Source organism: Tupaia chinensis, unplaced genomic scaffold (genome assembly GCF_000334495.1).
Source record: "Tupaia chinensis unplaced genomic scaffold, TupChi_1.0 Scaffold000146_1, whole genome shotgun sequence".
In the NCBI taxonomy this organism is placed as follows: Eukaryota; Metazoa; Chordata; class Mammalia; order Scandentia; family Tupaiidae; genus Tupaia; species Tupaia belangeri.
In genome coordinates this window covers 12576695-12587695 of record NW_006159616.1, presented here as the reverse complement: position 1 = coordinate 12587695, position 11001 = coordinate 12576695, and the positions used below count along the sequence as shown (strand labels likewise).

The 11001-nt window shown below is 41.8% G+C and overlaps 1 protein-coding gene across 7 annotated transcripts in view; it reads left to right on the top strand.

Moving 5' to 3' along the window:
- The first annotated feature begins 421 nt into the window (after positions 1–421).
- Positions 422–11001, top strand: part of TARDBP (TAR DNA binding protein) — an 11347-nt gene continuing 767 nt past the window's right edge. The window contains exons 1-8 of one of the 7 annotated variants that reach the window (XR_003548887.1): positions 422–537; positions 1481–1732; positions 3928–4091; positions 5192–5332; positions 7741–7911; positions 8247–8373; positions 9308–9447; positions 10178–10299. Coding sequence is in view for 4 of the 7 variants with exons in the window: in XM_014586576.2 (XP_014442062.1) it covers positions 1495–1732; positions 3928–4091; positions 5192–5332; positions 7741–7911; positions 8247–8777 (1245 nt within the window). In the remaining 3 variants the exon portion in view is untranslated. Of the gene's footprint in view, positions 538–1480; positions 1733–3927; positions 4092–5191; positions 5333–7740; positions 7912–8246; positions 10158–10177; positions 10300–10428; positions 10469–11001 lie in introns of those variants that run through there. The other 6 variants (XR_001370141.2, XM_006145338.3, XM_006145339.3 and 3 more) reach the window with 6 other exon arrangements.

Genomic DNA, 11001 nt, shown 5'->3' with positions numbered 1-11001 from the left:
TCGGTAGGTCGGAGACCCAACACCCCCGCGCCCCGCCGGCCCCAGTCTCCACCTGGCCCCGCCCCATCCCCTTTGGTCCCGCCCCCCAGTCCCGGCCCCGCCCAACCTTTCCTGGTCTGCCCTGGCGCTAGTCTCGCGTACTTTGAAAGTGCGTAAGCTCCGGCTGAGACTCGGAGCGGCGGTTGGTCGGACGAAACCATCTGCTACGTAATATGGGGGGAATCAAAAAAGACTGCACACCCACGCCTTTTAAGTCTTTAGCTTTTCAGCCCCAGATGCTAGAATTATTGTAGCTTTCATATTCTTCCCGCATGCTCAAACTCGCAAGAGTAAACTCAACTCCCTGAGAAAAGACTTATTATATCTCTGTGAGGAGCTCTACCCCTCTCGACTAGGAGCAGGTGGGAGAGGAAGACGGCCGCCGGGGGGAGGAGGCGGCCCTAGCGCCATTTTGTAGGAACGAAGCGGTAGCTGGGCTGCTCTTGGATCCCTCGCTGCTTCCGTTTCTTGTCGGGCTTCCTAGCAGCGGCCTAGTGGGTGAGTCGCAGACGCTTCTCACTGAGGACGCTCTGGGTGCCTCGGCTCTTGCTTTGGGGAGGCCTAAGGAGGCCGCAGCGGCTTCAGCCTCTGCTCCGGGAAGGGATCCGTGAGGCCAGGCCTGCCTGGTCCTGCCCGAGCGGGCTCTCGCGGGAGCGTTGTTAGGGCCTGGCGCGGGGCGGCATCTGGCGCCAAAGCTAGGAAGGCGCGCCTCCGGTGCCGCGCAGCTCGAGGCGCAGGTTTGGCCTGGGCTGGCCTCGGGGCCCAGGGGATGCATGTGCCTGCGGGGCTTTGCACTCTGAGGGACACCGCCGGCTCAGGCCTTGCGCCCCAGCGTCCCCACCTCGGGCCACGCTGAAGAACTCCTCCCTCGGCCGTCACGCACTGGCTTCTGGGAGGTGGCTGCCCGCAGCACCGAGGACCTGTCGCCGCTTTAAGGTCCACGTTGCAGCTCAACTGTGGAGAGCCCCCAAAATGAGGAACAGAGGAACTTTTTCTCTGTTCTCTTAACCTAGCTTACTGTCCTTATTCAACCCTCAAGGCTCATCTTGTGCATCGCTTTCTTAGGGAACTCTGACTCACACACGTGTATGCTTCTCTCAGTTTAGGTTCTCAGGCTTAATTTCTTTCACGATTGTAATAAAATAGTTAACTTGTTTACTGTCTTTCTCTTGTTTATACTCTCTCCGCCAGTCACGTGAGACTCACAGGTTAACTGCAGCCCCCAGAGTAAGCACTTGGCCAGTATTTAGTAAATGAATGAACCCGCAAGGGATCACATTTTAATAAGAATTGCCATCTTCGCCTTCACTTTAATAACCAGTATGTGTAAGAATCCAAACCAAGAATTCTTCAGGAAGTCAGAACAATAACGTGGCGGTGGTATTGTCAGCCAATTGTTCTGATATAAGTATTGGTGATTCGTGTGTCTTTTTCCTTTAAGAAAAAGAAGAAAAGATGTCTGAGTATATTCGGGTAACCGAGGATGAGAATGATGAACCGATTGAAATACCATCAGAGGATGATGGGACGGTGCTGCTGTCCACGGTTACAGCCCAGTTTCCAGGGGCATGTGGGCTGCGCTACAGGAATCCAGTGTCTCAGTGTATGAGAGGTGTCCGGCTGGTAGAAGGAATTCTGCATGCTCCAGATGCTGGTTGGGGAAATCTAGTGTATGTTGTCAACTATCCCAAAGGTTGGTTACCATTTGCTTTTATAGTGGTGTAGAAGTGTAATTGGGCTTCTGTCTCACTTATCCTAAGGTATAGATGTTGATGCTAAATTTAAGAGATTGCTAAAAATGCTTTGCAGTTATATCGTTCTGTTATAAAAAGATTCTTTCAAAGTGTTCCAGCATTTTGGTTAGGTCATTGTCCGTGCAGTTTTATGTCAAATTCATTCAGCTAATCTGACTTCTTATTTTCCTTTAAATGAACAATCAATTGGAGTAACCCAAATCTTGAATTAATGCTGTTCCAATTATAATTTTCTTAAAGAATTATTTTACTTTTTATTATTTATTAACTATTTATTTAAATTTGACCAGAGAGAGAAAAAGCAAGCTGCCAGGTCCAGGATTCAAACCATGGTTGACCATGTGGGAGTCCAGCGCCTTTAATCACATGCCACCTGCCCCCCCCTTATAATTTTTGGGGTTCCAGTCTTATTCTCACTTTTATCAGTTTTCCAAATCTAAGGAAAGCATACATGAAGAAAAGGAAGCATGAAGATTAAGAAGTATTTCAAGGAAATAATAATTTTAGCAATTCAGATGTGTTAGTTGATATGTCTTGTTATTTTTATTATAACTTGATTTTAAAACAATGTCAGTTCATCGAATTTGATCAGTATACAAGACATTGACTTAAATGTCTAGAAGGTTTTAAATAGCATGAATTTAAAATGTCATTTAATTCCTTTCCCCTTTGCTTATAAATAACCTAAGTTAGGTTAGACTTTAAAATTTTGCCAGAGGGTACATGCACTTGCTGGAGAAAAAGGGAGGGAGGTGAGAAAGTACCCCTTAGGAGGAATGGTCACACCACAATCCCTTCTCTGTTTCTCCTTCATTTTGAGATTTGGGGCACATATATACAGATACCTGGTCTATTTCTCAAGCCCTGGATCTGGAATTTGAACTGCACAGTTGGTCATAACGGGATCCAGCCACTTTAACCATGCCATGGCTGGCCCGTAGACTTTTCAAAATAATCTAAGCTTTTCTCTTTTTTTTTCTTTCTTTTTTTTTTTTTTTTAATTTAATTGCATATTTGCTGAGGGTAAATAGAGAAAGCACCCCCAGTGGAGCCTGGTCACACCGCAGTCCTTTCTCCTCCATTTCTCCATTCATAAGGATTTGGGGCACACGCATACATGTGTATTTCAAGCCACTCGTGCTGGGATTTGAACCACATCAGCCATGTAGGATCTGATTCCCTTTATGGTGCTAAAGGGCTGGCCCTAATGTTTTCTTTTTTATTACAGAATTAATATGTATGCATTGATCAGCAAAGAGAAAGATTAAAATCACCCTAAAATATACATCTGCAGATGGAAGTTGCTTATTTTTTGGCAGATAGCCTTTAAATAGTATATTCAGAGGGACCAGCAGGTGGTATGATGGTTAAGGCGCTGGACACTCCCACATGACCGACCAGGGTTCAAGTCCTGAATCTGGTGACTTGCTTTCTCACTTCCTCTCTCTCTCATTCTCACCGTCTGTCTCTCTCTGGTCAAATTAAAAAAAAAAAATGAATGAATAAATAAATAATTATATTTTAAAAATTGTGTATTCAGATAATCAAGCAATATGTTTACAGAGATTGTATCACACTGGTTTTAACCTGTTTTTTCCTTCATGAATTTTAAAGGGAAGGTGAAGTAGAATTATTTTGAGAAATCTTTGAGAGGGAGGAGAGTTGGAAATCCCTGAATTTACACCAGAAAAGCTCCTCAGCCACTTAAGCCTTTATTCTGTCCTCGAGGGCTAACATTAACTCCTTGCCAAAAGTTTTCAGTATCTTATTCTTAGGATTCTTTTTTTTGCTTCTTATTTTCAGATGTAGGAAATAGTGATTTTTTTTTTTTTGCTATAGGGCGCGTGCGCTTGCCAGACAGACAGAGACAAAGAGACAACAAGCGAGAAATCACCCCCCAGGGGGGATGGTCACGCCGCAATCCCTTCTCCTCTCGGGATCCTGGGCACGCACGCACACAGGCCCGGCGTGAGTTTTAAGCCACCGGGTCTGGGACGCGAACCGCGGTCGATTACGTGAGAGTCCAGCGACATAGCCATTACGCTAACTGCTGGTCCCTGGAAATAGTGATTTTTTTTTTTTTTAAAGAAATGCTAAATGAAGATTTCTAAATGTTTCTGCTCATCTTGTTTAGATAACAAAAGAAAAATGGATGAGACAGATGCTTCATCAGCAGTGAAAGTGAAAAGAGCAGTCCAGAAAACATCTGATTTAATAGTGTTGGGTCTTCCATGGAAAACAACTGAACAGGATCTCAAAGAGTATTTTAGTACCTTTGGAGAAGTTCTTATGGTGCAGGTAAAGTTCCATATTGTGTAGTAGTTTCTCTATATCTGAATGAGCACCTAGTGTACCTTTTACATCAGTGGCTCATTCATGCTTAACAGCTAATACTTTAGTATTTGTTACGTGTATACATAGGGGGGATACTTATAAAGAAATTCACCTTATGCTGTACTTCATTCGATGCATATTCCATGTATTTTTGATATTCTAAAATCCTGGTATTGCCTAAAGGCTTAGGGAAGTAGGGGGCAGTAGCTTTTTTTTTTTTCCCTAGGTTTTTACCATAGGATGCGTGCATTCTCCAGATAGAGACTGAGAGAGGGAAAGTAAGAAATCAATCCACCAGTAAGATGGTACATCATAGTCCCTTCTCCTCCATTCTCCTCATAGAATTTTGTTAGGATTTGGGACAGTCAGGCCCATGGCACTCGGCATGATTTTCAAGCCACCATGTCCTAGGCTCAACTGCACTCGGACATGTGAGAGTCCAGCACCTTAACCACTTTGCCATCAGCTCCAACCTCTTTCTTTATATATTACATAGAAGGGAGAATTTCTGTTTCCCCTATTTAATGCAGATTCATAACAAATCTATTGTGCACTTGTTCTAAAATATTCTGCTCTGGGACCAGCAGATGGTGTAATGGTTATGTTGTTGAACTCCCACGTAGTCAACTGCAGTTTGAGCCCCAGACCCGGTGGCTTAAAACTCATGCTAGGTGCCTGTGTGTGCATGCCCAAGATCCTGAGAAGAGAATGGAGGAGAAGGGATTGCGTCATGGCCATCCCCACAGGAGGTGATTTCTTATTTTCTGTGCATGTCTCTCTCCAGTGAGCACATACACCTTAAAGCAAAAATCTCTAAAAATCTTCTGCTCAGATTTTGTTACGTAAATGAATTGCTTAACTGTTAGAATGATCTTGATTCATTAGTGACTCTCACTGCTTTTATGTCAATACTAGCTTTAATTTTTAATTAGGCCACTGCACACAATTGAAGCCATTCAGTTTGTATGTCAGGGGATTTTGATTTTCAGTGTGGGGTGGATGGGTGATGTGTATAGCTTTCGGATAGAGTTAAATTTAAGCTTTTTTTTTTTTTTTTTAATTAGGTCAAGAAAGACATTAAAACCGGTCACTCAAAAGGGTTTGGTTTTGTTCGTTTCACTGAATATGAAACCCAGGTGAAAGTAATGTCACAGAGACATATGATAGATGGACGATGGTGTGACTGTAAACTTCCTAATTCTAAGGTACTTTGTGGTTTTCTTTTATTCTCTCTGCTTTGGAAATTTTTGCTGACGAATTCTTAGAAGACACTAAAATAAAATGTTTAATACACTTAGAGAAGATAGTGACTGGATATATGTTCTTGAAATCTTTTGCCTAATGAAGCCTTAGGACTTTAATGTATGTTTTTGTTTTTGTCGGAGGGCTCATGTACTTGTCTTAGGGAGGAGAACAAGGAGAAAGGAACCCACAGTGGGATTTGGTTGCCCTGTAATCCCTTCTCCTCTCTTTGTGGATTTGGGGTGCAAAGCACATGTTCCTGGTGTGTTTTTCTAGCTACTTGGGACAAGATTTGAATCATGCAGTCAGCCATGTGGGATTCAGCTACCTTAACCACCAGATTTCAAATCTGGCTGTGTATGCTGAATAGTTTATGTTTCGTAGAAATATTTAGTTTATTGGGACCAGCAGTTGGCATAATGGCTGTCGCTGGACTCCCATGTAGTTGACCACAGTTCAAGTCCCAGATCCAGTGGCTTAAACTCCCTCAGGGCGCGTGTGTGTGCATGCCCACCCAAGATCCTGAGAGGAGAATGGAGAAGGGATTACAGCGTGGCCATCCCCCAGGGGGTTGATTTCTCGCGTTCTGTCTCTCTTTCTGTCTCTGTCTTTCTGGCGAGTGCACGTGCCTTATAGCAAAAAACTTCTCCAAAAAAGGTGGGGAAAAAATTTAGTTTATTACTCCATCAAACTAAAACTGTTCATTTTATTCTTCTTTTTTTGTTAATTCTGTCAAGTTAACAGTTTCTTACATAGTTATGCAGGAAAATGTAACAATACATTAATCTTGTTATAAAGGCCTCACTTGTTTTGAACAAGCAAGTAAGACTTGCTTATTTGGAATATCATCATCTTTGCTAAGACATTCTCAGTCAATTGACTTTTTTCCTAAATCCAGATAAACTTTTATAACCTAAAACTTTAATCTTGGTTTAGCTGTGGGGAAGACCTGGGTTCAATTCTCAGGCCAACCTGGACATGCTGGGTGCAGTTTTGTATTCCTATAATCCTAGCTAATTGGGAGGCTGGGACAGGAGGTTGTAACATGTCAAGACCCTGACAAAAAATACTTAACTCTGGGATCAGCAGATGGCATAATGGTTACGTTGCTGGACTTCCACGTAGTTGGCTGTGGTTCGAGTCTTCGACCTGGCTTAAAACTCACACCAGGCGTATGTGCATTTGTGCCCAAGATCCTGAGAGGAGAATAGAAGAGAGAGGATTGCTGTGTGGCCATCTCCCCTCGGGGGATGATTTCTCGCTTTCTGTCTCTCTGGCCAGCGAATGTACCCTAGAGCAAAAACCTCTCTTAAGGGACCAGCAGATGGAATAATGGTTATGTTGCTGGATTCCCACGTAGTTGACTGTGATTCAAGTCCCAGACCTGCTGGCTTAAAACTCACTTGGGGCACATGTGCATGCATGCCCAAGTGGAGGAGAATGGAGGAGAAAGGACTGCAGTGTGGCTATCCCCCCAGGGGTGAGTTCTCACTTTCTGTCTCTGGTAAGTGCATGTGCCCTATAGCAAAAGTCTCTCTCAAAAAAAAAAAAAAAAAACTTCTGGGCCATCCTGTGGTGGTGGCTGGTGGTAGCACAACACTGAACAATACTTGGGGCCATGTGGGAAGACCCCAGTTTGGGAGCCCAAATCAGTCTGAATATACCAGGCTTGCCTTTGATCCTAGCTGGTTGGAATGTGAGGGGGATAATCACAGTGTGGTAAACCCCACACTTTATTAGTTGATCCTGCTTTTCTGCACACACATACTCCTGCACACATTTCCTCCTCCTGCCTCTTCTTTCTCTGTCATATATATATAAAGTTTTTCTGAGGAAAAAAAGAGATTTTTCTTTTACTTACTTTCCTTTTTCTTTTGGGGGAAAAGGGAAAAAAGCTATCTGTGTCTCTCTAACACTCTTCATAAGGGGAAAGGAAAGCACTTCTTTCTGGTCCATCCTCTTAACCTAGTGGTTAAAGGATCTGGATCCCATGTGGCTGACCGCAGTTCAGGTCTTAGCCCCAATATCTTAAAAAACCTGCTGGGCATATGTGTGCACATCCCAAAAATCCTGACAGGAGGGAGACATGGGGAAAAAGGGATTGGGGAGGTGCTTTTTTCCTTCTCCTGCTCTCTATTTCCCTGTCTTTGGTGAGTGTATATGCTCTCTGACAGTTTAAAAAATAAAAATATATTCTTTGTTGTCTTCGAAGTGCTGATGAAAAAGTGAAAGAGTTTTTTTTTTCTACTTTTTAATTATTTTACCTGATTTACAATGCAAAAATATTTTGTTGCATTTTTTACTGAAGTACTCTTTTCATTGCCCATAAAATATTTTTGATATTTTTTTTCCTTTCCTGTGATTTGACCAGCAAAGCCCGGATGAGCCTTTGAGAAGCAGAAAAGTGTTTGTTGGGCGCTGTACAGAAGATATGACTGCCGATGAGCTGCGGCAGTTCTTTTGTCAATATGGAGAAGTGGTCGATGTCTTCATTCCCAAACCGTTCAGGGCTTTTGCCTTTGTTACATTTGCAGATGATCAGGTATTTTTTTTCCTTAATAATTTGTCACTAGTGAAAGTAATTACTCTTTACCTTTCCATCCAGACCTTGTAAAGTGTGGGATATATGGACCTAGGTTTGTGATATCTCTATATCTAAAATATCTAAAGATAAGTAAGGCATTGCGTATGTGGCATTTGGGAGTACATATCTTTTGAAAATAAACTGACATATCTCTGCAGACATTACTGAAGTTAAAGGCTGTATTGGGTTTAAATGAAAGGAACATTTCATTTTTCTTTTAGCTTAGATAAATTATGCTTGAAGTTTTTGTTGCTACTTCGATATATCTTTGTTTATATTCTTATTTCTTGTAGGTTGCTCAATCTCTTTGTGGAGAGGACTTGATCATTAAAGGAATCAGCGTACATATATCCAATGCCGAACCCAAGCACAATAGCAATAGACAGTTAGAAAGAAGTGGAAGATTTGGTGGTAATCCAGGTGGCTTTGGGAATCAGGGTGGATTTGGTAACAGTAGGGGGGGTGGAGCTGGCTTGGGAAACAATCAAGGCAGTAATATGGGAGGAGGGATGAACTTTGGTGCTTTCAGCATTAATCCCGCAATGATGGCTGCAGCCCAGGCAGCACTGCAGAGCAGTTGGGGTATGATGGGCATGTTAGCCAGTCAGCAGAACCAGTCAGGCCCATCAGGTAATAACCAAAGCCAAGGCAACATGCAGAGAGAGCCAAATCAGGCCTTTGGTTCTGGAAATAACTCCTATAGTGGTTCTAATTCTGGTGCAGCAATTGGTTGGGGATCAGCATCAAATGCTGGGTCAGGCAGCGGTTTTAATGGAGGCTTTGGCTCAAGCATGGATTCTAAGTCTTCTGGCTGGGGAATGTAGACAGCGGGTTATGGTCGGTTTGTGTAGAATGGTGGGAATTCAAATTTTTCTAAACTCAATGGTAAGTATATTGTAAAATACATATGTACTAAGAATTTTCAAAATTGGTTCAGTGTGGAGTATATTCAGCAGTATTTTTGACATTTTTCTTTAGAAAAAGAGGAAGAGCTAAAGGAATTTTATAAGTTTTGTTACATAAAGGGTTGGAATATTGAGTGGTTGAAAGTGAACTGCTGTTTGCCTGATTGGTAAACCAACACACTACAATTGATAGCAAAAGGTTTCTCCTGTAATATTTTATCCCTGGACTTGTCAAGTGAATTCTTTGCATGTTCAAAATGGAAACCATTGGTTAGAACTACATTCTTTTCTCGTTTTAATTTGAACCCCACCATATGGATTTTTTTCCTTAGGAAATTCTCCTTTTGGGAGATGATTGTGTCAGTGTTTGGTTCTTTTGTTTTTGTTTTAACACTTGTCTCCCCTCATATACAAAAGTACAATTTGAAGCCTTCATTTAATCTCTGCAGTTCATCTCATTTCAAATGTTTCTGGAAGAAGCACTTCATTGAAAGTAGTGCTGTAAATATTCTGCCATAGGAATACTTCTGTCTACATGCTTTCTCATCCAAGAATTCGTCATCACGCTGCACAGGCTGCGTCTTTGACGGTGGGTGTCCCATTTTTATCCGCTACTCTTTATTTCATGGAGTCGTATCAACGCTATGAACGCAAGGCTGTGATATGGAACCAGAAGGCTGTTTGAACTTTTGAAACCTTGTGTGGGATTGATGGTGGTGCCGAGGCATGAAAGGCTAGTATGAGCGAGAAAAGGAGAGCGCGTGCAGAGACTTGGTGGTGCATAATGGATATTTTTTAACTTGGCGAGATGTGTCTCTCAATCCTGTGGCTTTGGTGAGAGAGTGTGCAGAGAGCAATGATAGCAAATAATGTACGAATGTTTTTTGCATTCAAAGGACATCCACTTCTGTTGGAAAACTTTAAGTGAGTTTTGTTCTTAGATAACCCACGTTAGTTGAATGTGTTAAGTGAAATGATACTTGTATTTCCCCTACCCTTCTGTCAACTGCTGTGAATGCTGTATGGTGTGTGTTCTCTTCTGTTCCTGACATGTAAGTGTGGCAATGTGAACTGAAGCTGATGGGTTGAGACATGGACTGAGCTGGTGGTGTGCTTTGCAGGAGTACGTGGAAGCAGAGTTCACCAGTGAGCTCAGGTGTCTCCAAGAAGGGTGGAAGTTCTAATGTCTGTTAGCTACCCATTAAGAATGCTGTTTGCTGCAGTTCTGTGTCCTGTGCTGGATGCTTTTTATAAGAGTTGTCAATGTTGGAAATTCTTAAATAAAACTGATTTAAATAATATGTGTCTTTGTTTTGCAGCCCTGAATGCAAAGAATTCATAGCAGTTAATTCCCCTTTTTTGACCCTTTTGAGATGGAACTTTCATAAAGTTTCTTGGCAATAATTTATTTTGCTTCAAATAAACTTATTTGAAAAATTGTCTCAAGTCAAATGGATTCATCACCTGTCATGCATTGACACCTGATACCCAGACTTAATTGCTATTTGTTCTTGCATTGTCCAAAGTGAAAAGTTTTATTTTTTGTTTTGTTTTGTTTTTTCCTTTTTAGTTCTAGTTTTTAATAAGTCTGGGTGACCACACCTAAAATGGTAAGCAGTACCCTATACAGCTTTTTCTTAGTGCCTCTGTGCATTTGGGTGATGTTCTATTTACATGGCCTTTATACATCTCCATTGGGAAATCATACCTTTAAAAAATATTCTTATTTGGGAGAGGGCAAAACAATATCGATTATTTTCAAATGCTTTGTAGCAAGGCATATCAATTGAAATGAGACTATCAGTACCTTCCTAGTTTGGGATTTGAAAAGTGGAATTAATTGCAATAGGGATAAAGTAGAAGAAACCACAAATTATCTTGTGCCTGAAATCCATTAAGAGGCCTGGTAGCTTTAAGAACTAGTAGGGTGGGCTGTCTGTCTGTGGAAGTGTTAAGTGAAATGGGCTTTGTCTCCCAAAGGTGGGGGAATATAGTAATGGTGAATAAAATCACTTACAAAACTCAGACTAGACTCTCACAATGCATTGTTAAGTTATATAAAAGCAATAATATATTGATTCTCTATTGTACTTTTTATGTAACTCCTAATTCTGTGAGAGTTGATCTTGTTTTCTAATCGGAA